This window comes from Eimeria acervulina, genomic scaffold, assembly GCF_000499425.1.
Source record: "Eimeria acervulina Houghton genomic scaffold, Eah_scaff263, whole genome shotgun sequence".
In the NCBI taxonomy this organism is placed as follows: Eukaryota; Apicomplexa; class Conoidasida; order Eucoccidiorida; family Eimeriidae; genus Eimeria; species Eimeria acervulina.
The window spans coordinates 1-27,610 of record NW_013548160.1 but is presented as its reverse complement, the minus strand read 5'-3'; the positions used below and the strand labels follow the sequence as shown (position 1 = coordinate 27,610).

Below are 27,610 nucleotides of genomic sequence, written 5' to 3'. Positions count from 1 at the left end.
AGCTCAGTTGGTAGAGCGGCAGACTGTAGATGCTGCGGTAATCTGTTGGTCCCTGGTTCGATTCCGGGTCACCGGATGTTTTAGTTGCTGTCTATGAGTCTATTTAGTTGTATATAAATGCTGATGTGGGTAGGTTACACCTCCATTTAAGCGTTGGAAGGCACAATTTTTGTTAAACTCAATGCTTCTCATGCATGCGTTCTTGCTCACGCTGACGCTACATGCACGAACCCCACGAATCTATAACGAAGCAAGCAGGAAATTGGTAGGGACTAATCTGGATAGAGGTTTTAATTTAATAAATTCAAGAGCGGGTCTCCTCCCCACACACCGGCGCATACACCAGTTCAGCTGCAGCCATAGGAAATGCAGGAAACAGCTGCACGATCCTCAGTTCAATTTGCTCCAACTACGACTGTAGCGTCCGTCCTATTCACTTCCACTACTCCCAGTTTGTGGTACATGTTCCAAGAAGTTCCTTATTCGGTTGCGTGTGCCCTGTCCTCGAAGAACGGCAATCTGGTGAGCACTACCACTATAAAGTGTTAGGATACCCGAAGCGACAAATATTGAACAGGCTACAGAGCTGTATGCCGGAGCCTTTGGCGCTGCTATGCCAGGTGGGGCCAGCACGCCTTATCTCGATTTGGCTGTCAAAGCGAATAACCGCGCATCAACAGTTAATTTAGTTCGCATTGATTTGGTTTTCTTCGTTACCCCCAAGCCCACAGAGAAAGTTGGCGCGAGCTGCGACTGCACGCACTAGGGCGCAAAACGTTCAAGGGAGTCAGAGAGGTTATTATCCACCAACTGCCTCCGGCGTCTGCACCAAAGACATATAACCTAGTCGAACAAGTAGCTGCCTCAAGTGGCAGGTGCCTTGCGGCGTAAAGACCCAGAACAAGACTTTCAGGTGTCAGTGCACTTTGACTCGGCAATCGTGAAAGCCAATGTGCAAGTATCTGCTCATTCATCATCGCCTTCCTCCGCGGTGGGAGATCCGTCAGCAGTTTCACCGTCTCGATCATCCTGCAGCTTCTCTTTCTTCACGAGACTCGCTATCTTCTCATTCACCACTTCAATCTTTGCCATGATTTCCGCCTTGCGTTCATCTACCTGTTCCAAGCCAAACATGACAGCCATTCAAAAGAAACGCAATCTTACCAAAAAATCTATACAATAAAATAATACTTTAAGAACTACACAGTATTTCGGAGGACAAACAAGTACAAACTGCCGATCCCGTGTCACTGGTAGGAGCTAACCTTCTGGGTGCTTTCACGCTGCAACCCTTTGTAGTGGTCCAGCTTCGCCTCAAGTTTCCCCAGGCACGCAGGTACATCGTCCAAAAAAACTGGCGCCGTTAGCTGGTCACAAGTAAGGGACATCTCGAGGCAGAAAATGTTGGCATTCGCAGCACTAATCGAGAGCTGCGAAGCCAACAATCGATGCTTAACGCCGAATGCACTTACTCCGCACTGTTCAAAGTAGGCCAAGGTGCCCACATCATACTTCAGCGTCTTGGGCTTCTCCTTCTTCTTCTCATGGTCCTTTCCGTGTTTACCCTTCTGCTTCGGGGCGTAGAAAAAGACCTCCTTCCGCTGGCTCTTCGGCAGAAGGGCACCTGCCAGCTGCAGAAATGTGCACGCACATTGTACCAATCGTCACATTTTAACTGCACAAGTCTTCGGAATTCAGTACTCCAAGAAACACTTTTCTCGCTTACACTCTCATCCACCACCTCTTCTGTCTGTTCCTTCTCAACGCCGTTGGCCGCCGGCTCCTCGATGATTTTCCGCAAGTATTGAATGGTCTGGGTAAGCAGCAAACATTCTGCTTCGTAGGGCAACTCTGACTCCACCCGTTCCAAATCGCGCGAGAGCTGATAGCGCTCGTTTTCCAAGTTACGTCTTTCGCGCTCCTCCCTCATCTGCAAAATTTGCAGACATGCAACCCAGCAGGAGAATGATTCATGCCTTAATCCGAATGGGCAGGTTGCGTAAAGCACTTGTAAGCAGGAATCCTTAGGGCCTATCTTACCTTGACACCCCGTTCGCGCCTCAGTTCCTGCATGTACGCCTGATGCTTCTGCATCTGAGGAAAGAAAAACAATGACGCGAGTATACAACCTCAGGCATATACTTCCGCTGCAGGTGGAGAGTGCTCCTAGAAAGCCCGGTCCAAACAGAAAGAACTACGATCATAGGCTAGAGCCCAGCACAAACTATGTGTTGAACAGTACCTCGCGGGTCAATTCCGCTTGAATCTCGCGGCGCTGAGAAAAACAAGGCAAAGACAAGACTGGCCTAAAGGTGTACATATAAATACACGAAGGTTAATATATATATAATATATATATATATTATATATATATATTATATATATGTATATATATACATATATGCGCGCATCCATTCACCAAGCATACCGTTTTCCACAGAAACGATCACGTTTTAAGGGGACGTACGACACCAGTTACAAACACGGACATCAATAATAATGCCATTTATTGTCTTAACACGTACAGCTGCATAGCGCGTGTTCAACTGCGCGGATAAGCGGTCTCGTTCTTCAATCATCTCACGACCCGGCGCGGTTGCCCTCTGTCTGGAGCAGAGCACCATAAACCCCAGGAAAAAGAAATGAAGTGAAAGACAGAAGGCACCCGAGAAGCCGCAAAACGAGACGTATTCTACAGACCGCAACTTAAGTATACAATGCAAAGAGCAGCCAGGAAAAGGCAAACAGTACGCATTCTACAAACAGCAGCAGAAGAATACAATGCAGCAAGCGGATCCTCCCTTACCTCTTCTCCAGAAGCTCCTTGTACTTCTGACTCTCCTCGCGCTTCTGCGTGCGGAGTTCCAAAAGTTTTGTGCGTACTTCATCCAGCATTGCTCTCAACGGAACTGACACAGCAGCGATAGACAGCCATCAGTACCGGACAACAGGATAAATATTCATACATCCTCAGCACCATGAACACCCGGAACCCTATAACAAGAGGATATTGCCGCAACGCCAACTCAACACACGCAAATACACTCATGCTGCGGGTTCACTTACCCACAGATGAATCCTCCAGGCTGCTTGCACTCTCTTCCAGTGCTTGGTACTTGCTCAGCAGCGGTTTGCTGTTTTTCAGGCGTTTGATTTCCTCCAGCAGTTGTTTCTCTTCCTTGAGGGAAAGCGTTGAAGTCATCATACTGTGCTCTAAAGCAGCAACCTTTTGGTCAATATCTTCCAGAGAAGAGAAACCGATTTTACGCCGCAGATCGGTTGCTGATTGTTTCTGAAAAGCACAGCATAAAAGGACCAAGCGAAAGCGGAAAGTTGCCTTCCATCTGTTTATTAGAATAAACAAAGACAACTGATCACAGGCAAAGGAACCTGCACAGATGCACTACTACACTGTACAACCTTACCAAATCGGCGCCCTCCTTCTGCTTCAACTGGATCTTTTCAAATAAAACCTTGCGCTTTTCCTCCAGCTGATCGATTTCCTTCTGATGGCCAAAGCATGCACATCTGGGGAGATAATGGCTCAGAAAGGATGCTGCTTTCTAAGCCAGTTTACGCCTCGTGGTACGGAAGGGTCACGTGTTTACCTGCAGAGCATCAAGGCGTGCCTGCCTGTTTTGTTTCTCCATGTTGTACTCCTCCCGTCCGCCTATGACGGCGGATATCTTCTGCTGGAGCTCACTCTGAACGAAAAGTCATAAGAATGTTGAACTCAGGAGGAAATACACCTCTAGGCACAGAACATCATCACCAAGATAATACGTGGTATCCTGCGAATTCGAAGCAGTAGTTCTTATCATGCACCGAATATCCCACACACACGAGAAGCGTATAACTAGCCGAGCGCCGTTTGCATGCGTCGCCTGGACTACGGATACGGAAAGCTGGATGCAGAAGAACGTGTGCACTCCACAACCCCCCACCATGTACTCTCCGCCCTTGCACAGGCCGCTTCAAACTGGTTGATATCCTGGCCCTATTAGTGGAGAGAAGCTGGTGTTTCGTGCTACTCGCATGCCGGCAACTGCTTCTGGGCAATGCATGTGATTTCGATGGTTATTGCTCCGCCGACTACGCCGGCATCGCAAAGGAGAGTAAAAAATACTGTAGAACGCGGTGAGTCCCCGTGGAAAAGGACAGCCGACGTACGATTTTAGCCCTCAACTCATCAATGGCCGCTGTCTCAGCTTGGATGCGGTCCCTGTAGAGCTTCTCATCCGGCTTGGGCACAGGCTCCAGCTTCTTCGTCTTGTCCACTTTCCCCGCCATTTTGTCTGGAGCTGGCCGTGCTTCGCCTACGAAGCTCTCGAGAGCACAGAGTGCACTGTTGGCGAAAGGTCGGCGCGTGCGGGGGAGACTGGAAGCGGCGCCCGTTGATGCAAACCAGACTCTGGCGCATACAAATGGACGTATATTTATTGTTTAGAAAACCGCACAAGGTTTTACGGAGGGACTTTCGAACGCAGTACCCGAGACAGGCACAACCTGGCCAGTGCAAGCATTCAGGGGAGGGTTGGGTTGCTCGCAGCCCCCGACGCTCATCGCATTCTTTGGAGGCTGTTCAACTTAATATGGGGCTTTAATCTCTATCACCTTTCCCCTTCTAGACAATTCACTGCCTTCCACATCCCATTCCATCTCATGAGACCACAGCACTCAAAAGGCATAGTGTTAGGACGGTCTTCTTGTCTACGCCAGCTTCAGGCAGAGCACTGTAGTCGGGTCTCGCTGATTTTTACTAGCAAATAATAGAAGGCATTTGGAGTTATATAAAGAAACCCCTTATTTCTGTGTCGCTTTCAACGTTGTGGCCAGCGTAGGTTCCGTTTCGCCTACGCCATCGTTGCACATCTTTGGCTGCCTCTAGCACAGTATGTCTGGAGGCGGTACGTTATTTCTACTCGCCTGCATGCTTCCTTTTAATGGCCAAGCAAGCGCTTGGCAGTTGGACAAAGTGCTAGTGCATCCAGCAAGGAGGTCTTGGTTGTGCTTGCATGTGGAGTTGCGACAGGACTTGTACCCAGGTGTGCTGCAACTTAGAACTGGCTGCCTCCTTCACGCACCAGCGCCACGTTGTGCTGCTCTGCTCAGGACAGTTCCAAACTGCATGGGAGGCCAGCTGGTTCTTGGCAACTCTCTTCGTGAGTCTTTGACTGTACGCAGCTCACGACGGTGCTGTGCAAAGATCAGCGGATAGCCTTCATGTCGCTTTGTGGCATTGCAAGGTTTGTTGCAGCAGGTGGGAAAAACGTACCCCACAACAGTATCTGGCCGTTCTGGTGCATATCACTGATTAGGACTGAGGAAGCCGTGAGGAAAAAGAACTTTGGGCGTTATCCCAAAGTTCTTTCACATAGTCAACCGTCTTCTCGGCCCTGCATGAGGCTTATCAAGAGCAACAGTTAGTCGCAGTACCTGAAAAACCTCTTTGCAGCGAAAACAATTCATTCAAGCTAAGAATGCCTTTGCCTTTGTCAACCGCCAGAAGAAGGCAGGTGCGGTGCTGCGGGTTCAGTGAAGGAGCCGCTCGCACCTTCGGAGGTAGACTTTCGTCTTCAAAATACATCAGAAAATATCCTGTCGCTACTGCCTTCTTCCATATTACGAGAAGCCCGATTATACTGGCTGGTTAAGAGTACCCGAGTCGCGGAGCACTCCCGGACTATGGAACATTCCAGCGCGCGCAACGACGTAAGTTTATTTGCAAGGAGGAAAGAGAGCATGCTATGGTAGAGATAAGAAAACTTAAGCAAGAGAAGCTATCGATAGAGTACTGCACTGAGAAGTATCCGTTTTCGCTGAACTGAAGCCTAATACTGAACTCTTACCCTTTATGCGACTCGTTTATAGCAGTGCTTTCATTTGTAGAGAGGCAATCAGTAATTGGCTGAGCAAAAGGGAAGGAAATAAAGGCTAAAACAGTGGAAGCCGCGGGGATTAGGAGTCCTTTAGCAGTGAACCACACAAAAAGCCATTAGAACCTACGTAGCAGAGAGCGACGGAAAAGCCCACATATAGCGCCTATCGACGTTGGTACTGTGCAAACCAACCCTCCCAGAGAAAGACACCAGGTGGTGAGTTCAGCAATCAAGAAGCTATGGGTGGTATCGAGCAGCGCACCTGCTTTGTTTGCAACAACCAAGCATAATGACCATGCCCGAGGATCAAATCAGGACTTTCTAAAAGCGTCACCAGGAGAAAAACAAAGCGATCGAAGGAACTGTCTGGTCCCCGTGCAAATTGCAACGCAGTGATGTGGCTGAAGGGGGGTGATGGGCGCACGGACAGATCTGTATTGATCTAACTTTGTGCTTATCCAAGCCCATATTAACGGTCAGAAGTTGCTAGCATTACTTGACACAATCGACGAAATCGATTTGATATCTGAAGCTACTGCGAGGAGGAGCAAAAACTATTGGTATATTCCTTGGAGTAGTCGCTGCAACTGCGCTTCGTCGACGGAGAACATGTGGGACCTTCATGCTTCACCAATTCATTGCGACAATCCTAAGCATGCCGCGGGGGACTCAGTGGAGGGATCGCGTGCTGCCAAAGGCGTTCTCAAGGCTTCCTTTGACAATATCATCCTGGACTCAGTCACCTACGCCAACAGGCACGCAGGGAAGCCACAGGTACGGATGTCATGTGGTCATTCTAGAGAAAGGGCAGCAATCTGTACGGTTTTGGAGGCTATATTGGGCCCAGAAAGAAGGGAAAGACGACAAGAAGTCACAAACGTCGACGACCCCACACGCAAATAGGAAGAGCTTAACAAGCAGGAACCTCGCTGGATGCGCATCACCGAGGTGACAGCGCCAGCATAAGAAAACAGCTCTGTCGCAAGTTCCTGCCGAACGGTTAGGAAGAACACTTGGTGGCGTAACGCTTTGCTGTCGACAGGAAACTTAAGCACAAAGCCCTTTGGGCAGATTGCGCTCCCTTCGACCTTTCGAAGCCCGAACAACAAAACAGCAAAAGCACAAACGAAAAAAGCAGAAAGGCGCAGTGATCCCCAATTGCACGCCGGACGCCCCTCTAGATTTCTTCAGCGAAACCCTACAAAAAGCCAAAACTTTAGACCCGTAAGAAAGAACCTTGTCAAGACCTGAGCGGACCGGATGGAGGGCAGGAACATAATTCCTACGTCACTAGCGGCGCGCGGCAGCCAGTGGCGAATTTCCCTTTCCACGAGAAGCTGGCGTAGAGGGGTTAAGATGCGTTGTGCTTGAGTGCTCCGATTGGCGAGTCCGTTGTGCTGCAGCTGAACGAGTTCGGCAGCCTCAAGCCGCGCAGCTGCAAGAGGGAGGGCTTCAAGGTCGGCAAGACGCCGAAAGAGGAGGTTTAGGTGCCGTACGCGGAGTTTGTACCATAGGTTCAACAGGGAGGTGCTTCATAACAAAGTAGACAATCTTTCTATTCGACAGGATAATAGTCCCACCCTGGGTGAGTGTTTACATGGAATTCGGCTGTTCTCGCTCCAGTCAGGAATGTGCCATAGAAGCCCAGGCAATGCGCCACAGCAGCAAGACGAGCTACATGCGCAGCAGTGGCAGGCATCGAATTAGCAAAATGATTCAAACCAAAAAAAAGGCGTTTAGCGGATACTGAGCATACGAGAGCGCACGATGCTTGCGGGGCAAGCGGGGGTAGATGCAGCAGAGTGTTTTCGTACTTGGTACGTAAACACGTGGTTGGCCTTAGTAGGCAACCTGCTCTCAAGCAAACTCACAATCATCTACAGTGTTAGTACAGACAGCAAAGAGAGATTTGGTTGTGCTTGCATGTGAATGTGCCTTGCAACACTAGTTGCACCGAGGGACATAGCAACTCATGTCAGGCTGCCGCCTCTTCACCGGTCCCAGGTCGTTCGGCTTAGAACGTCTGAGGACTGAAGGGGAAAAAGTGTATTTTTTTAGGAACCCTTACTTTAGGTCTTCAGGCTATATTCCACATCACGAAAGCCTTCGGATAAGGTCAAGGACTCTAGTTACATCAAGGCTGTCGCTGCCATTTTGCTGTTGCTGGCGGCAAGGCGCCAAACCATACTCATGCAATGGGTTGGCCACTGCTCAGGTTTGCTCCCACATGCAAAAATCGTCGGTCTAGAACGGCGTCTTATTTTGAGCAGCTCCCCCACCCCCCATCCCCCATCCCCTGTAGCAAATGCACGGCTCCAAACACGGCGTCGCAAATAATGCTTTGCCATACTCCATTGTATCGACACATGCGTGCTACATGCGGATTTCCCGCGTGTTTACATCGAGGGTAACCTTGCCGCAGGGGGTGCAGCAAGGAGTGCTGCAACTCTTGGCAGGCTGCCTTCTCTCTGCACCATCTCCAGGGCCTGCGCAGCTGTGCACAGGCCACCTCGAGACTGAAGAGGCGCTCAACTACTTCTCATGAGTTTTCAAACCAGTATTTCTGATTGTACTGCATCTCACAAAGGTCCACAGCTAAAGCGCAGGACTACCGTTGCGCGCGTTACAGCTACAGGATGCATTCATCGTCTGTAACGATGTACATGTAGAGTGACATACGTATTTGCTCACTGCCTCAGTAACGTACAGAGGGCACCATTTAAGCAACGAAGGGAAACTTCAGTGCATTTCATTCATATCATCGACCCCACAAAGGTGACCAACATTAGCAAATGCGAAAGGTGACCAACATGCCGAATCAAGCGGCGCCCAACTATGCCCGCAATTTTGTGGGGAGAGCGTTGTTTTAGGCTAGCATGCTCTACTTATCTTTAATGCCTGTTGAAATTTCTAATAGGCAGCAAGACTGCAGGAACGCAGAGGCAACCAGCCGCCGCTGGTCTGCACTGCCCCACTGCTCCAACCCCACCGTGCTTCGCTGGTACCCCCCACGGGCACTCGGATCTACCGGAGCATTTTTTCTCAACGTTTAGCCGGTTTTCGCCTTTTTATTTGAAATATATTATATCTGATACTTCCTATAGGTTATTTATGCGGAAGAGACCGGATATTCCGCCGCTGGGCCTTGGGTCCGCTGACGACGCCCTCCCACTCGGCAGCTGATTCTTGCATAAATTTCAGCCCAAGGCGGTTTTTCGTTCAATATATGTAAGACCTACACTATGTTGGACCTTTTGGAATGGTAAATAGTTGAAATGAGCGGGTGGAACCAGCAAGACACTCCCCTCGTTAAGGCGTGCATCCAGATGCTCGCCCTCTGCCCTTGCACCTTCAGAGCTTTAGATCTAAACTTCGCATGCTGCCCATCTTATCATTTTTATCACTGGAGTCAAAATGCAGATATGTGGGACGTTATGGAGGCATTTGCCACTGCAACATTGTGCGATTGCTGCCCGCCAATGCGTGTACAACCCCACCGCCAGGCTTGCTGTGAATCGGGCCTCAAAGCTCTTCCAGATATTTCCCCACTATCGCCCTAGGTGTAACCCCTTTGAATTCGTTTGCATGACGTGCTACTACAGGTTCCTGGACACTCTGCGACCACAGGTCCGCAGGGTCAACGAATATCCTCTGTGCATCACGAGGCTAGGGGCACCGCAGCGTGATCACACATCCCCAAGTCCCGTAAAGTAAGGAATGCTGCCTTCCCCTCCGTGAGAAAATTATTCTCGTGGTCTACGGAGGCTATAACTGCGTGATGCTTTGATTCAAGGGTGTTCAGACACTTCTGTGCGGTCCTGCGGCTCAGGTTCCACAAGGTTTCCTACTTCTCTGCATTCACCAATGGAGCACGCGATTGCCTCTCATGAACGCAGAGTACGCGATGCTTAGTTTGGAATGGCAAGGACAGGATATTTTGACTTAACTTGACACTTCGCAAATATTATGCCCATTTGAATATTTGTTGCATATCCACTGCAGCTCCACACGATGAGTCAGGATTTGGCGTTCGTGGAGCAGCAGCTTATTCGTGCCATGGCGGAGCCACAGATGGACCAGTCGCTGTCCCATACATTGGGCAGGCTGCGTGAACTCCGCGGAGTTGTTGCTAGCATCCTGGCCAGGCACACAGTGAGTTCTCCTTGCTCTTTGAGTGAAGAATCCAGAAGTTACTTACCGCAATTAAACCCTTTTGCCTCTAGCCATCAACATGGATTGTACGCGGCGCGTTTGCTTTGATAAAAGCAATTATCTACAGTCGGAAACTCGCAGCTGCATCCGTGCGATGAATTTGCAGGAGGTGACCTCCGTGTGGAGCAGTATCGCGGCCGCTGCTCGTAGTCAGGCATGCTGCCTGCAGTACCTACAAACTCTCCGAGTGAGCATGCGAAAACGGTTACCTCAAGTAGTTCTCTCGGCACGCTCTTTCCACAGCAAGGCATAACGCACATATCTGGTTTACTGTAGAAACCAATGTTTCCTCTCAGGCGGTAGCTGAAGCGAATGGAGTTTGGCTCCAGCAGTCCGACATGTTGAACTCTTCTGAAAGGGAATTCGCCCAGTGGTTTTGGTCTCGAGATTTCCCACTCCACAATGCTAAGTACGTTGTGCACACACCAGCTCGGATACTGCGTGCCAAGAAATGGATCGCATAGGCTTCAATGCTGCGATTAGTGTCCTTCGATGTTCCACCAATGCTAACAGGCTTATGCCCCCTGCGGCGTCCACACTCGTTAATCACCCGGTCGGAAACACTTCATCAGCAAGCAGAGATATGGAGGGGAGCGAACCCCGCCCTGTTGAAGAGAGCATGTCGGCATCTGGGCAGGTGAGGTCTTCCTTCTGGTTTCAAATTCATCGCCGTCAGTAGAGCTCCGGCCTGAAGAAATAGATGCTTGTGCTTGTCCAAAGCATTCAGTGCACTCCAAACTCCATTAAATCACTCCATGTCTCACTGCGAAGCGAATCCAGTGCATCACTGTTAGCTACCTTTGTGTGACGCGCAGAGAACGCCCGCCTCGTCCGTGCCAACGACGACGAACCCAACGAGCTCCTGATATCTCTGTAGAGCAAGCGCCGCCAAAGGCGTCCGTTGCTATGCAGAATAGGCAAAATGCAGCTTTTCATGAATGCGCTCATTGTTGATTACCTAGCTTCGTATGTGTACTATTGTTTACGTTACCCTTGTGAATGCCTGACACTCGTTTTGTCGTCTATTTCTGCTTTATTGGCATATTGAGGTAGAAAACCCCTCAATTAAAGGTGCGCGGAATTGTTGAGGCCTGTGAGACTCAAAGAACTGTATTGAGACTCCCCTTGCCACCCACAGTTATGTGTTTACGCTGCTTAATTTTGTGCGGCCCTAATGGGTTGCTGCCCCACGCATCGCTCTTATGGAAATGGATAGTCAATACGCAGAAAAGTGACGTGACGCATGAATCGTTATCCCTCTAGTTGTTTTCGCGCCCTTATCGTGCAAACTTGGTTCGCGACCACCCAAGCTGCATACGGCGTGCATCGATGCACCATGTGAATGCCGTTGCATTGGTGTGGAAGCTTTCCTAATGACACTCCGTGCTGCAGGTATGCATGCATGCACACAAGTCTGTCAAAATTCATTCGGAAGAGCAATGCAGCAACAAAACCGAGTATTAAGCCTCGTGCTGCTTTAAACGTGAACCCTTCCAACCTTTTGCCAACGCCCGCAAATGCGCAGCGGACGCTTCGACTTCCTGATTAGCTTCTTCAACCTTCTCCTGAACAGAGGCCAGCGTAGACACTTCTCAACCAGCATTTGTGCACTTGTATTGACATCCCTTATGGATATACACATATCAAATATATAGCTTACCTTGCACACAGGTGCGACGAGCCCCTGGCGCAATTGATCATTCGCAATAACTAAGAAAAAGTTAGCAAGTTAGAAACTTATCAGGGGTAGAGGAAGCAGGGGATAGCTGCCTTCACTGGTGAGCTGCATTGCCTATCCCTTGACCGAGGTGGGCCTTGAGGGCCAAACGGACGTTACGCGTACAGTTTTTAGGCATGTGGCCTGCTCACCTTGCAGTCGTTGGACAAGGATGTAGTAAATGCCCCCACGGCTTCACGGTGCCTCTCCAGGGCCGCCTTGAAGGCGATGACTGACGAATTGGACTCAGGGACCGTCTCTAACAAAGCAAGAAGATCGGCCTCACGTTGACGCAGGCTTTCCATCCAACGTTCTTGCTCGTGCATCCTTTTCTGCCTCAAGTTAATATGCGAATCCCCCCACCTACTGGCCACGCAATTCATGTAGTCGCCTGAGCACGGGCAAATTGTTTGTGCACAGCATGGTAGCTAAACACAGTTGTTGGTTACTCTGCATTTTTTCTAAATCCAGAGATGCAGTGTCTTCATAGAGACGCTGCTGCAACACAGCCTGCACTTACGCCCTTCATGAATGGCTGCCTCAGTTTTGCTCCACAGCTCTTTCTGCACTTGCTCGAATGCGCTGTGCAATGTTGCAGCCGGTGCCTCCTCCTTAGTGGAGAGTCTGAGCAAGAAAGGGACAAAATAGTTCAAGCACAAGCCGCCTAAAGAACATACTTACCACTTTCAGAAGCTGTACGACTCTCCGATAAAAGAAGACACCTCCCTATAGCAATGCCTCAACGCGTTGGAACATAAAATCGAGGTAAAGGACAGAGCACCCCTCACTTAAACTTCCAGCGGTACAGCGCAGTTGCTGCAGCGAAAATGAGTAGAAGGAGAAGCAAGACAAATGCCTGCTTTAGGTATTCCAAATCCACCGAGTACGGGTAATCGAAGGTCACTGTCAAAGAACGCCCCTTGTGTTTAGTTGGAGTAGGAGAAGCAGAGTGCCACTTCAGCCGCAAGGCTGGCCTCGATGTGACGACGTCGAGCCACCACTTGACGGCCATCTCCTCTACAGATTCAAAGTCGATTGGAGAGGAATACCGGATGTTAGTAGCGCCTGACACAAACGCGCGTCAGTCAGTAGCAAAGTCTCCGCCCAAAGCGCGAGGCCATGGTATGGTGTCCCGCGCACCGCGAGAGGACCAATAAGTACCAAACAGCGCAGCACTCGTGAGAATCCTTACCTGTCGGTAACAGAACGGTGAGAGAGATATGCTCAACATACAAATCCAGGAAGGGCGGCTCCAGTGGAAGGCTCAGGGAGACAGTGTTGCCTTTGAACTCATGCTGCAGCATCAGGGAACTAACTGGCATGTCATAGGACACATTTAGATCGAAATTCCACCCTCCAAGCACCGGAAATCTAGGCCACACCTGCTCAGCGCATCATAGAAAAAAATGCATCATGATTTCCTGTTAACTCTGTGCTATCCTGGTACGTGCCGCCCCTAAGTCAATACTGTTTTCGAAAAAGCGTGGAAGAATAGCTACCCAGCAAACGTAGTGCTTTAAACATTTCTCTCCTCGCTTCCCTTGAAAAAGAAAACATGGGAAGAATACAGTTTTGTCCCCGTCGCGAAAAGGCAAAGGAAAGAATGGTTGGGAGCCAAAAATTAACATAATGAAGTAACCAATTCGAAACAAAGGCTTGGCTGCACATGCAGAGTTTGACTTAAACAGCTGTGGCAGCTCTTGCAAATACTAAACTTGATCACCTCAAGGTGAGTGGAAAGAGGAGCTTCCTTAGGCCCGTCGCGGGCTGCAAAAGTACTGGTCAAGTTCCCAGCTGAGTCCCCCACATCTAAATTGAAGACATCCGGCGGCAATGTTGCATGCAAGTCAAACAACACATGCGTTGGCACGGGTTCACTTCGCGGAACATCCTTGCTCTTCGCGGCTAGCCGCGAAATGCCTGGTGGCAGCCCTTGCAATAGTGCAATAGTGACAGGGTTGAATGCACCCTGAATCAGCCATACACAACCTCATACAAAAAGGGCAGAAACCTTATGACAGACGTTTTATTCTCTGTGCTAGTTGGCATTGAAGGCGCTAACACTGCAGCGTTACGGGTAAAGGCGGAAATGCAGAATTCGGACTATCGCCCAGCAATTGCACGCGGCATGATGCAGATATTCAGGCCCGCCTCTTGCCAAGCGCCCCCTATTTTCTTGGGGAGGAAGTTCAAGATATTCAGTTTGGTTGTTTGTGATATCGCTGGGGCAAATAGCGCTCCTGGCCTACCTCCTGTAGTGCAGCATCGTTGTGGACTTTGTAGAGTTCCCTACAGAATGCGGAGCCGCTGAGAGGAGCAACCAGCAATCGCTCCATCGTTAAGGCATAACCGAGGTGCTGTGGTAGGGGAAATATGACGGCGAACGGCTGCTGGACCACTAAGGGATCAATGGGTTTGGTCGACTCCCACTTCCACACCTCTCCCGGAAGCTTGCGAAATGACTTCTAAGGTCCCAAAAGCAGCATAAGCAACCGAAACCACAGACCATATGCTACGGACATACCAAGAGATGGAAGAGAGCATTACGTCGGCATAAGGGAACAAGTGCAACCTTCTTCCCGCCATAGCTGAGTTGCATTCCAAGAGACCGCATTCTGGCTGTATGCTGTATGCACTCTTGAGGTACCACTAAAATACTTTACTAATCACCAGCTGAGTGTAGTTCAGGCCAATAAGACACGGCTACACCAAAATGTGTTTGGCCTCGTTCAGTCCCTTTGGCATAGCCCTGATGCCGCGCCTCGTTGCCTCACCTTCTGCATGTGTCGCTCTCCCATCTCTCCAAGAGTTGTTTTGGGGGGAAGCTGTAAGGACAGAACGCTGCGAAGCGTTTTGTAGGGAAGGGGCCAGTTGGACGAGGTCGCGAACACCACAGACTGAATCGACTCAAGGTCTAAAGAACGAGGCAAAGGCCGGTAAGGACGACCTGTAGTAGCAGCAGGGGAGCACCATTAACTTAAGAAAAAAACAGGCTATAGGAGAGGCAAAGATTTGGCGCATTTGTGCGGAGCAGAAACAAGCGCACATCATCAGATATCAGTAGCACATATATCAATGACACTATAGAGCAACAACTGCCACCAGGAGTATAGGTGAATTGCAGGTAACAAGAAGATGAACAAGCAACAGCAGAATACGGGAACGACGTCTGGAATTCCGCGCCCCACATGCCATTTATATTGTGCAGGTTCCCTTATCGCACTGATCTTTTCTGCAATCGAAGATTACTTGATACACAGTGAGCTGGAGTGCGGTTAGTGCGTGACGAACCAAGAATGTAGGACACAGTTAGCACCGTAGATTGAGAAACATGCAGAGGCTCTGCCAGCTGCACGCGAAAGAGGTGAGGAAAGCAGGGAGAGGCAAAGGCGATGCCTTGTCCCTCGTTCGCCCTTTGGAGATGTTGCTCTGCTTGCTCTAAGAGCAGCGGCCTCAGCCCCCAGTCCTCCCAACGAAGAGAAGATATGCTTGGTAGGGGCGGGAGCACAGATTGCACTGCGAGGTCTTTGCCACCTTGAGTGGATGCAGCTATCCATCCCAGCTGAAAAAAGCCGACAAACGCATGCAAATTGACAAGGCCGTTGACCTTTGGCGTTGCCGGTGGGTCGACGAGTGGTTGAACAAGATAGGGCTCCTCTAAAGGGCCTCGGAAAGCCATAGGCATACCTGTGTAGCCTCTGAGTAAGGCAGCAAGATGAACACGACAGAGACAGCGGACGTCCCCTGATTCGTGAATTTGAGCTTAACGTCTACTTCCGCTTGCCGCCCGAACTTGATGTACCGCTCAGCCTACGAAAAGAATCACAGTACATCGAACACACGTAAAGAACAGACCCAACATCCCGAAATATTTGCATCCAGCACACACAGTATGCATCGAGGGACAGAAAGACACAAGTGCAGCAGCTCCAGCTGCAGAGCGGCAGCAATGCAAGCGCGCCTCCGTGGGGAAATTGAACATGGGATCGTATTTTTGCATTATACCTCCTCGGCGACTATGCCGGAATGCGTGGCCTTAAACAGAGCCTCCATTGATGCATCGTGCAGCAGACCGCGAGTTGTTGAAGACTGCAACTGCTGCAGCGCGTGCAGCACGTGTTGCTGTTGTGCTAAATGATGGAAAGAACACGCGGTGGCGTCAAAGGGACGGGGAAGTGGAAGAGACACATCTGAAGTGCTTGCAATTTCATTCTCGTCGAACGAATATTCCACAGCCGCAGACAGACCCGTCATCAACAGCAGCAGGGGCAGCAGTAGCCCCTTATGGAGGTTGGGAACATGCGGACAGAATTTCCGTCTCGCCGCGGTAGAAGCATTTCGGTGAGTGCCAGAGGCTTCATTTGAGTTTCTGTCTGGCTCACCACAGTGGCACCTGATGAGCACGCGGTCCACCCGGGTCACCTGCATTGTCAGTGGGTAGCAGCGCAAGCACTGCAGCAGCTATTCGTAGCCGGCGTTCTCCTGTTCCTACAGATTTGAGCCGCTTTCACATATATACAGACACGTCCATCAAACGACGTCCAGTCTTAGCCTTGAAGGCGGCACGGTTTCATTGGAGATGAGGAAAGGAAAGGAGCGAAGGGTGAGAAGACGACGGAGTCCCGTGGGGCCCTCTGCAAAGTGGTCAGGCGTCGACAAGCAGAACAAGAAATGGCTGGCTTGCACACTTCAAGAGCCAGCCACGAGACCACAGGCTGTAGCTTATCTGTGGAGGGCGGACGTCCCGCTGCAGTCAGATGCCCCAGGGATCTTATAGGCTTTTTTGTGGGCATCTACTTCCGTTTAAAGGAGAAATAAAACGACCCATCGAAAGGAGAACAATGATGCAACGAGCTACTCAGCAGATCTAATTAAGCTTCTTGCAAACTGTGCCAAGCAGAGGTCCCGATCCAGTGAGACAACCGACAGCAACAGTTTCGGCATCGGGTTTGATCTCCTTACACCCCGTATACCCTACCACGCATAGGGTAAACGCCTCGTTCTTAAAATTGCGAAATTAACAACCGTTGATTCTATGAGAAGTGCCTCTGTCTGGAGCGCGTTGGGACTAGGACAACCAAGGGGGGGCCCCCGTAGCGGTTTGTGGAGTCGAAAGAGCGAGGGGGGCCCTTTACCTGAATGTGAGGGGGGCGTCTGTCACTCGCGGATATTCATTCTATCAAATACTCACATAAATAAAGGTGAATGATACCTCAGCTCACTTCACGATCTGATCTGGTTCCATTAGCGTTAGGCTTCATTCACATTTGCTGAGTATATGCTAAAGGACAACAACGGGGATTGGTCGTTTAAGCGGCAAGCTACAGGAGTTTTCTGGGGCCAAGTTTTAGCACAAAAAGAATAGAATGCGAAAAGTAGACTCATGCTGCCGGCTGAGGCTAGTGTATTCCCTTCGTTTTCCTTTTCGAACTGACACCGCCAGGAGGAGGCATTTCTTCCCTCTTTCTCTTTAAACGATAAGGATAGGTTTGTGCTTGTTGTTTGAAAGAAGCGTCAGGAGAAGGCGGGGAACTATGGCTTCCCTCCGGCCACCCCAGTGCGTCCTTTCCCCGTCTCTTCGGGTGCTTCCTGATGTAGGTGAAGGGCGAGGAGCGGGGGTTGTTGCGAAGGATTTCATAAAAGCGGGCACGCTTCTGGCTAGAACAAGTTCACCACTGGTCTGGTCTACGCGAGTTGCCCCGGATTGCCCGTGGGGCTTGAGTGGAGCGGCGTCAAGGGCGCTACTGCTCCCGACGAGCCCCTCCAAAGAATGCAGCAGCAACAGCAGCAGTAGAAGCAACAGCTGCGCAGTCACTGCGTGTGATGGATGCCTCCGCCCTTATGATCACAGCCGCAACATCTACTCAGCTGCAGGAAGGGGGACGGGTGCCTCCGCCAAGCGTTGTAGCGCATGCAAGGTGGTCTCGTACTGCAGCACAGACTGCCAGAGATCAGCATGGACCCGGCACAGAAGAGAGTGCGCCCTCTTCAATCGTAAGTTCAAGAAGGCAGGAAGATCCAAGCAGGAAGATCTTTTGGCCCCTTTTCTTCAGCGTTGTACCCTCCAGCAATCTGCGGGGGCCTCATTACCGTAGAGGAGGAGCCATATGTACTGCAAGGCATTGAGAAGTCACCGTAATGCGCCTATTCACTGCTTATTTGATTATGGTTATGCTGCTTCTGCTGCGGATGAACTCAGATGTGAGAAAGGCTTCTGGAGGCAGGGGCCCAAATCTGACGCAACGAGTGTTGCTGAGGCTCTTGCTGAATGGCCATTCCTTAGAACAGTTTGCCGGCGGGCACTCCGCAGCAGCACCAGTAGCAGCCGCAGCAGATCCAGGAGCAGAAACATCAGAAGATCCAGCATCGGTAAATGCTACGAAGGATGCACGCAAAGCTTTGTGCCAGTGCGAATGCAGCAAGAAGGGGAATTGCTCCCGCTATTCTGCTCTTTCTGACCACTTGAATGCCCGCGCTGCTTGTGCCGCTCTTGTAGAGGGGCTGCTAAGTTCAGCCGAGGCATCGCAGGGAGGCCTTGAGGCTTTAGGGCTGCGAGCAGTACCTAGGCCCGGTGAAATAGCAATGCTGCTGGATCGCCTTTCTGCAAACGTACACTCAATAACGAATTCAGGGGATTCCAGGACTCAAGGGGGCTCTCCCTCAGGGGGATGCCCTTGCTGTGATCTCGGAAAGGAAGTGGCAGTTGGGCTTTATGGCCAACCGCTTTGTCAATTTAACCATTCTTGCTTCCCCAATGCTGCGATCGTGTTTGGGGGTCCCGAGGGGGCTTTGGAAATAGCTGTCATCGCTTCTCGGTCTATCATGTGTGGCGAAGAGGTCTGCATTTCGTACGTCTCCCCGGCTGCCGTGAGACATGAAAGGAGGAAAAAGCTGTATCTTGAATATGCATTCACTTGTACCTGCGTACTGTGTTGCTCTTGCAGCGATAGGGCGTGCAGCAGCACCAATGTCATCGCCCACGGGAACAGCAACTGCAGCAGCAACAGAGGGAACAGCAGTGACAACAAACGCAACCCCGCAAGTCCCTCCAGAAGCAGCAACACCAGTGACAGCAAAAACAGCAGCGCGAAAAGGACAGACCAGTCTTGTTCTATATCCTTCTCTCCAGCTGAGGCGTTTGATTTGCAGCTGCGCGCTGTATTTTGTCCTAAAGCTGCTTGCGTTTCTTTAAGGGGTACGGCCGAAGCAAATGTTCTTCTTAACCTGGAAAATGCTAACCAGGAATACCTTGACAGTTTCTCTCATCGTGAGAAATCACCTGCTGAAGATTCCTCCGGCGGAGCAACCAGCAGCTGTGTACACACTGTTGACCCTAGGGGGCCCGAGAAGGCCGCCCGCCTTCGGCGGCTGCAGCTGCCGGTGCTTTGCGTGTACAGACCGAGGGAGGACTTGTGGGAGCCCGTGCAACTTCGTACAAGCGATAGTACGACACAAGCTCCGAAGCTGGGGTCTTCACCTCAAGGCAACCCCACAATTAGATTGGTTCCAGAAGAACTGGAGCAACTTGCATCTGCTAATGGCCCAACACCCCCGACTTCTAATCCACCCGACATTCGTTGCTGCGGGTGCGGTGATACTTACGAGCTAGGAGAGATTTTGCGCGTGGTGGAGCTTATTAGGAAGTTAGAGGAAAGTGCTCAGCGTCTGTGTCAAGCTTGTTCTGTGGAAAAGAGCGAAACCATTGAATTGGAGGGGAGGGCGGTTCTAAAGTTGTTCTCTGCAGTCCGGGCATATACACATCCCGGAAATTTGTTTCTTCTGAATATTGCGGAAAGCCTCAACCGTTATTGCAGGGGACTTGCTGCCCTTTATAATGGCGTCGGGTTGACTGTTTCCCAACATCTCTCTCGGGCTGCTGCAGCACTACACGGCCGGTGCAGCACCCAGCATGCAGACCTCCTGGTGACTGAAGGTTCTCTCCTGCATTTTCTGTCCCAAGCGGATACCGATGAGGAGGCCATACGGGCCTGGTCACTGTGGGCCGATGGAGATCCTGCAACGGCAGCAACCCGCAGCGCAGCAGGAGTTGTCGACAGCGCCAACACATCTGATGCGACGGGCTCGGAAACAAGAGCCAAGTTAGTTCTTCAGGCCCGCGAATGTCTGCTGCAGGCATGCAGCATTTTCTTTTCGTATGAAGGCTGCTGTGCAGAGCGGCAAAAGGGTAGAGTTGCTGAGGGACGGATTGCTGACTGTGACAGGGAACTGCAGGCCTTGGGATTTCCTTCTCGGTGAAGGCAGCACAGCCCCCTCCTCAGTGACTGTCTAATTAGGGAACATGACATCTTTACTAGTCATGCATTTCTTTTTATGTTAGCTACGGCTTTTGCTGCTGTGCACGCCGCACTGCTCATTTCGCTCTTCAGTGAAGAGTACAATACACATCTGCCGAGGAAAAGGCACAGAAAGACAAACTTCATTCTTCCAGTGCGCGGGGAGAGGGTAGTTCCCGATGGGACATAGACATCAGAACTGATGCGAGGTTCTGTTTTCCCCTCGCTTACTCTCTCCCCGTTCGCCCGAAACAAAGGTAGCTATGCCCCCCTACTAAAAGCCCAAAGAGCTCAAAAATACTGGGCAGCATTGGCGCATCTAGTGAAAACTGCCTGCTGGGTCTCAGCGACTCGTGTGTGTGGAACATACTCAACGTGGCCCTGTGGACGCTGCAGTCTGCACCAACAGAGCACTATGTAGCCAGCACACCACTTGACTTGAGCTGCTTGCTCTCGTCATGCATCGTCACTTCGCTTGATTTTGCTCGGAAAAACTGGTTCTCCAAGCAGGCAAACGGGGGAGATCGCATGCATTCTTCTTCCGATGGAGGGGGACTGGAAGGAATAATCTGGGGAAAGATGCCTTTCCGCACTCTCGTTAAGGCTGTGACAACCGGAAAGACGACGCCGAATCGCTAGCTTAGAACACAATACGGATGGCTGCCGTTCCCCGTCGCCAGGGTCTTCTACAGATACGGGAGACGGGGAGATGTGAGGCCTTTTCTTCCTAGCTCCTCCTTTACTCCGAGATAAAAATAAACCCCCCTACAATCGCCCTATTTCGGGACTTTCTTCATCCAACGAGAAAGAGAGGTGTACATGTTGGGGGCGTACTGTGTGCGCTTAACGTACATGTAGTCAAGACATATATCAACCCTGAATAACCCACACATATCATAAGCCTAAGTCCTCAACAAACCCTGCGCGAACCTTGAAGCCAGTGCGCCATCACCCTTTAGAGAAATTCCTGGCGCACTGCCTACGTCACGAAGTGTGAGGTCGAATCGCAATTTGCAAAGGGTAAAGGATTTCCCGCCTATGCGATTTGCCGCTTGCCATTCCTTTCGTCTTGGAACGGTCAATGCCGCAAACGAGAGCGAGGAGGCAGCCAGCCAGCACAGCGTTGAGCTCAGACGGGATCCTGAAAGTGAACAGACAGACAGCACGAGACGAAGCGCATGTCTGTACATTCCGTACACAAGTATCCTTAGCTTAAATGAATCCCCTAATCGCAAAGACCTTCCTACAAGGAAGCAACTCCACGCATGTCGGGAACGAAAGAAGTGCTGCACAGGCCTGGAAAGTAGGCAGTTGCACTTCCAAAACACACACACACACACACACACACACACACACACACTGCAAGCAGACGCATTTCTAACCAAATCCAGCAGATCCCATTCTCCATGGTTCAATTCGGTTCCCGTCATTTGCCGCCATCCCCCCCGGCGTCTCTGTCTTCTTTCTTCCAAACGCCATTTCTGCTGCTTCTTCGCCTTATGTGCTTATCCGCGTCTCCTCCTGCTTGGAGATTGCTATTCGTTTCCGTGTCTTCTCGCGAATTTATAGACTTATGTCTGCAGGGGTAGGCACACGACTCCCACAAACGGAAGCGCGTCTAGCTGAAGCCGCAACCAGCTAGGAGTCTCCAGGATCCCTGCATCCTAAAAAGGGCAATAACGAACATCAAGAGGAATTCTTAATTCTAAAGGCTCGAGGGTGTGCGCCGGGCTGGTCATCCTGTATAGCGAGCGGACAGCCCCATTCGCACTACGTTTGAATCAACCACAAGCGGGGGATGTAGCTCTTCCACAAGTATGATAACGCGTATTTTTAGGTGTATGGTTACAAAAAGGGCAACATTTGTACAAGAGGAAACGATTGTGCGCCTCACGAGTAGCACTTCATTACTTTCTCCATCTGACGGTAATGCGTAGAGCGCAGGATGCAGCGTTTATGGTGTACTGCGTGCAGTGGAGGACATGAGAGGCATTATCGGATTTAATCGTGGCCAAGGGTTTTTCTAATTTCATTGCAAAGCATCTTTAGATACACTGTACTAATGGGAGTGTGCTCCGTTGGTTGGGGGGAGTTTACGACGAGGGATCGTCAGTGTAGACGAGGTCGCCGACCTTCTCAGAGGACACTGGAGTGCTTCAATCGATTCAAGAGACTGAAAATAAGACTTTCTCCAAAACGAACTAACCCTCAATCCAGTCTCTAGGCCTCCTGGGCACACCGGTCCAAGGGCCTAGTGTAACAAGGTCCGTCGGGAGTTTGTGTATGGACACGCAACTTGGCCGAAATAGGCATCAGGCACGCAAGCATAAGTACAGCATTTGCCTACAGTGTTGGTTCGTACAGGAAGAGGGGGCCTGGTTGTGCTTGCATGCGAATGTGCGGACCTCCAATAGTTGCAACGAGGAGAGTTGAGGTCGCCGAGATGGTGGGATGCCGTCGCACCAAAAAGGGAAGGAACGGCACTCCCAACGCCCCAGCTGAGAATGGAGGAAGCGGGTTTGGAGATGACCCAGATATTGAGATTTTGGGTGCTGGGATTGTGAAAGTGCGCAAAGGGCGACAAAGGCTCCTCTGATATCGTCTCCAGCACTTGCGTCCACTTATCTTGACAACATTCCTTTCCCACTGACAGTGGTTGGGATGCTGCTCTTTCAGAAGCCTGACGCGTTGCATAGAGGACAAATAACGCCTGCTTCTACGGAGTCAAGCAACAGCGTACGGTACTTGCAAAAGGGGCTTTACGTTGTCTGCTGACGAGGAAGGAATTGCTGACACTTCTTTTATGACAGGCATTGCACATTTCAAATCGATTATCTGGCCTTGGCACGTCTGATAAAACGTCTTCAACATGAATATAAAAAGAAGATTGCTAGGAATTGTCTCGCGTCGTCAATCCTCAAAACTGCACTCGGGTTGGTGTTCCCTTTGTGATTCAACCTAGTATTCACCTTTTCTGCGAAATCTCCAACTTGTTACGCTTTCTTCCGTACGCTCAGCCTCCTTGGCGTGCCACTCCAAGCAATGATGCTGCCGCCCTTTTGTAGGGAGACTTCGAGGATATTTCATTGTTAGTCTGAACAGCTTTAGAAAACCTACGTAATTGGCATGGCGGCATCCACGTTGGAGATAAACCTATTCTGTAAGCAACCGTGTTGAACGGAGAGCGAACAATGAGGGCCTTACCAAAATCATGAAGGACCTCTTCGGCTGTTCGCCCTCCTCGGCGCTTTGCAGAGCATGCGAGTCCACTAAAATCTAGCACTTTGCGTTGACAGCGAGTGCCCAACGTCGTTTTCCGTAGTTCCTTGCCTGACGTTGCGGTCCTGCCTTCATGCACTTCGGAACTGCTGCCAGCTACATAACGGAAGTCAGCGCATGCAGACATTCAGGGTGGATTTCGGACAGCCAGGTGCAACTTCGGATCAGATGATGGTTTTTCGGCGTAGGCCAGGGAACAGAGAACAACCAGGTGCGAATTGCAATGCTGTACTAATAAACACAATACTACCAAGGGAGGAAATCAATCTGCTTTTATGAATTTGGTTTGGAATCGAGGAGGAAAAGTGCATGAGGGTGCGGGTGGTGAGTTCCATCTGGCTTCGACTAGTTCGCGGTTGCCATTTTATGGTCGCTACAAGGCCGCACTATTAATTCACAACAGATGGCGCTAACTAGCTTCGGGCATGCTGCTTTTCGAAAAAGCGTGGAGCTGCCACGCATGATTAGAGATTAACTGGGCTACCCCACCTGCTGCAACACAACACGAACCGGCGGTGGAGTGGGCATGCATGCCTAGCTTATCCAACCATAACAGATGCTTTCACAGTACTGACTGATTGTAAACAAACTATGGAATCTGCCGAAACCACCCCGTTGTAGAAACCTACCGTTTTTGCAAGACTTCAACTTCGACCGCACTCCTCGTCTTCGCGTGATAGATTTCGCACAAATGAGGGAAAATCCCTTCGCTGCAACGACAATTCTAGGCCACCAAAAGGAGCTGGCCATCCGCTCCACTGTTGTGCTGATGCTGCTATGACAAGCAGTGCTGGACTCAGCTCATTGCTCAAATGCCGTGCACGAGGCTATGCTGAGACGAAGAGTCCAGCTGCTTCTCGCCTCCCGCAGAGGGCAAATCTTCGTCATCACTCACTAATTGAAAGAGGAGAATTCTGGACGCATAGAATATTTCGGGAGAACATCTAAAATGCCCCGTTTTGGCCCAAAGAGGGGCACCCTCACGAGTAAACGATGCGCTACGATAGGCCGCCCAGGTGCGGCATCCTTGCTTTCGCAGCCCGCGGGCGCTCTTTTCAACTACGGAGTGCTAGCAAGTTTAACGAGAGTCCTGTGCACAAGCCAGAGTACGCCAGCTATTGCAATGGAGTCACAACACTTGCAACAATTGTTCCACAAAAGGGAGCTAACTTCCCCTTTTGTATCCAAGCAACCTGAGCGCAGTGGCACATGGTCTTTGGCCAGGTGGGGAGTGGAGGCTCTTCTCCTGCAGCACCTCCCGTGAGGCAACAGCAAATGGGAGCACATTCACGCCCACTTGCAATGAGCGCACTGGCGCTGTGGGCCTAGCGCTATGAACAATGAGTGGGAGGCAGGTAAAAGCTTAACTACTTTCCACTGGAGAACGGAAGCAGAAGCATCGATGCGTGCACCTACTTCTAACAGGCCCGTCTATATGTGGGGTCACCTGGATAGTAGACAGTCACGACATTTGCGGGCATTGGGCGAAATACCCCGCCAGCGGGTACTCGAGGACGTTTTCTTCGTTGCACCGCTTCTAAATACTGTGAAGTATGTAACTGCAGCATGGAAAAGGTCTACAACCCTTAACCTGTGGCGGCTTGCCAAAGCAATGCTGTCATTTGGGAGCAATGCTTTGCGACGGCGGTGGTAGAGAAGCATATGCAGCGTCTACCCTACGACGCCTTCACTTGGAAGGATAGAAAGGATATTCTTTCTCATTATTTCGGTCTAGGAAATTCAGTGCCAACTCTTCACAAACAAGCAGGGCTCGCCTGGCCGTCTCCTGGGCAAGTTGCCGTGTGACCATCGGACAGGTGCGTGGTGTAGGCTCGATAGAGGTGCTGCCTTCGACCAAGGACTTTTTGCTCCCTTTGAAATATGACGCTGTAGGTAGTTTGAATGCATTTCCTTGCTTTTCTTTGCCGCCGAAGCGAGTATGCCCCATGGGACAAGCAACATGAAGCAGGGCAACTTACAGCCGGGCTTTTCCCAAGATGGGACAACCCCACAAACATTGGGCCCTCTTAGCAGTGTAACTGAAAGCCCACCCCAGAATTTTTTGTCCACAAAGGGGAACGTTCTCTTCCTTGCGCTTATGGTTGTTTTCGTCGTCATGCAGTGCTTTGCAGTGCTCTACCGGCGCAGTTACGAGCGAAAGCAAAGGAATAGCAAGGGCATCCCATTTAGGGAGCTGGCAGAAGGTGGCAAAGAAACATGTTCTGTAAGCTTTCACCCGTGGAGCAAATAGTGGGCTATCAGCGTCTTCTGCATGTCTTAGGAAGGGGATGCTGCGCCAAGGGATGAGAGCTTGTTCCTCTGCTGTGGACCAGTTCTCTGCTTGTCTTCGACTCAGTGGGCCTTTGAGTTACAGTAGGGTTGCAGTGGGTTCCAAGGGTGAGCAGTTATGTACAGCGGATTGCTTGAAAAGAAACGCGGTTCACTGGACGTCCCGTGCAAGGGTTCTTTTGTAATGTTGAGTAAATGGACGGAAAAACTGAAGCCATGTACCTGTGCACTTGGCGCCTTTCGGGGTGCCTCTGGTGCTCAACGGATGCGCAGGACTCCTTTTCACTCGGTATGAATGCTGCTGTCAGGGACCAATGTGAACTTCAGAGCCGAGGGACCTGACGGGTAGGAAGTGCAGTCGGGCTTTACACGAGGAGTGTGCTGGCTATACAGAACAACTGCCCAGGGCATGGGGGCCAATTACGCAGGTGCGATGGAAGGAAGTGAAGGGTAACGGTGGAGACGCTGCCAAAACCAGAAGGAACAAAACCCCGTTGAGCAGCATGAGGTTGTTTCCTTGACATAGGGAGCGTATATATTCTGTGTCAGTTTACATGAAAGCAGTGCCTATGGAGCATCGCATTGGTAGGAGGTGTGTCGTGTTTACTGGCCGGCCGGATGGGGGACGCGATTTCTGCATGCCTCTCTGGACAACTGCAAATGCGCTCCCGCTGTGCAGGGAAGTGATGCACAAATGAGTGCGTGCAATTCAGGTTTTGCGGTGCGCCGTGTATGGCTCTCTTGGCTGTAGCAGTTGCGGTTGGTAGGTTTTGTTAGGCATTGTGTTGTAGCGCGTGTGACCAGGAGCATGACCGCGCGCGTGAAACGGAATTGGTCGGTGTGGGCTCACTTGATACCGTAGCGAGCAGGAAGGGCGTTCGACAAGTGTTGGGATTCTTGCGCAGACCGAGCTTGGTTGGGTCGTAGGAGCATGGCTCTCTCAGCTTTGAGGTGTGCGGGTCGCCGCACGATGCCGCCTTTGGATGCGCGGGACGTCGTCTTGCTGGGTGAAGTTGCTTTTCGTAACTCCTCTGTCCGGCAGTCAGGATTGCTCGTGCCGCTGAATGAGGGCTCCAAGCGTCAACGCAGAGACTTAGGGAGCGAGCATCTGAATCTCTGGTGATGTGTTGCTCGCGGCAGGGACTGGAGTGGCGTGGAGGTGTTCCATATCAGGGAGGGGACAGCCTTGGCTTGTGACAAAGGGGCGGTGCGCTTAGCGGTGTGCAAGCACTACGCGCAAGCTCCACCTGGGAGAAGCGCTCGACTTTGCTTCGTTGTAGGCAGTGCGCGGCTGCTCGCACATTTGGCCGGTGGAGGATTGGTGCTGAGACAATTTCCAAACTCTTGCGGGCGTCTGGCTTCGACGTAGGCACTTGCAGGAAGTGTGGCGGGGCCCTTCCAGTTAACATACTTACCGGGTCTGCTACGTCGTTTGTTGAGGACTGCTGCGCGAATGTCCGACTACTCAGGGTGGACTCTCAGACCGAGTGGATTGCAGTTACTGCGTTTGAGAGGGGGGGGGTTTCGGCGTAGCGAGCATCTGTGTTATGATCCAATATATACGGGGAGATCTGCGACGCTACTTCGAACTTTTGTTTTACAAGGAAGTGAGTGCCGGTTGAGAAATCCGACTTAACCAGGAGAATCAGAGCACAGGGCTGAGCAGCGGGAGGGCCTGCGTGCATGGTGTATTGGATGTATATTCTGTTTCAGCGCTTAAGTGAAGGCTGTTCGCATGGAGCCTTGCAATGGCAGGAAGTGTGTAATGCTTGTTTGGTTGATGGCATGGACGGGGGACACGAATGGCGTGTCCGACGTTCGGTGTAGGGAGCATCTGCGTTATGATCCAATATATACGGGGAGATCTGCAACGCTACTTCGAACTTTTGTTTTACAAGGAAGTGAGTGCCGGTTGAGAAATCCGACTTAACCAGGAGAAA

General features: G+C 50.9%; 5 protein-coding genes across 5 annotated transcripts; 3 read left to right on the top strand and 2 right to left on the bottom strand.

Annotated features, from left to right (window-relative positions):
* Positions 1–966: 966 nt before the first annotated feature.
* On the bottom strand, positions 967–4,290 carry EAH_00029380 (hypothetical protein, conserved; the record flags this gene model as incomplete). Its single annotated transcript, XM_013392596.1, has 11 exons — positions 967–1,116; positions 1,266–1,631; positions 1,727–1,930; positions 2,041–2,094; positions 2,243–2,275; positions 2,526–2,607; positions 2,807–2,909; positions 3,067–3,292; positions 3,426–3,506; positions 3,609–3,704; positions 4,171–4,290. 11 exons carry the CDS (start codon positions 4,288–4,290, stop codon positions 967–969), a joined length of 1,515 nt encoding a protein of 504 aa, XP_013248050.1.
* Positions 4,291–9,293: 5,003 nt separating this feature from the next.
* Positions 9,294–10,968, top strand: EAH_00029370 (hypothetical protein, conserved; the record flags this gene model as incomplete). The annotated part of the gene is made up of 5 exons (XM_013392595.1): positions 9,294–9,506; positions 9,882–10,031; positions 10,388–10,500; positions 10,605–10,762; positions 10,907–10,968. The coding sequence occupies 5 exons, from the start codon at positions 9,294–9,296 to the stop codon at positions 10,966–10,968; spliced, it is 696 nt and encodes a 231-aa protein (XP_013248049.1).
* Positions 10,969–11,551: 583 nt separating this feature from the next.
* Positions 11,552–16,236, bottom strand: EAH_00029360 (ribophorin I, putative; the record flags this gene model as incomplete). The annotated part of the gene is made up of 11 exons (XM_013392594.1): positions 11,552–11,656; positions 11,961–12,199; positions 12,329–12,432; positions 12,597–12,873; positions 13,001–13,123; positions 13,519–13,777; positions 14,058–14,273; positions 14,583–14,755; positions 15,100–15,370; positions 15,496–15,618; positions 15,814–16,236. 11 exons carry the CDS (start codon positions 16,234–16,236, stop codon positions 11,552–11,554), a joined length of 2,313 nt encoding a protein of 770 aa, XP_013248048.1.
* Positions 16,237–17,946: 1,710 nt separating this feature from the next.
* On the top strand, positions 17,947–20,064 carry EAH_00029350 (zinc finger MYND domain-containing protein, putative; the record flags this gene model as incomplete). Its single annotated transcript, XM_013392593.1, has 1 exon — positions 17,947–20,064. The coding sequence occupies one exon, from the start codon at positions 17,947–17,949 to the stop codon at positions 20,062–20,064; it is 2,118 nt and encodes a 705-aa protein (XP_013248047.1).
* Positions 20,065–25,341: 5,277 nt separating this feature from the next.
* On the top strand, positions 25,342–26,793 carry EAH_00029340 (hypothetical protein; the record flags this gene model as incomplete). The annotated part of the gene is made up of 3 exons (XM_013392592.1): positions 25,342–25,605; positions 26,260–26,368; positions 26,576–26,793. The coding sequence occupies 3 exons, from the start codon at positions 25,342–25,344 to the stop codon at positions 26,791–26,793; spliced, it is 591 nt and encodes a 196-aa protein (XP_013248046.1).
* Between the last annotated feature and the right edge of the window lie 817 nt (positions 26,794–27,610).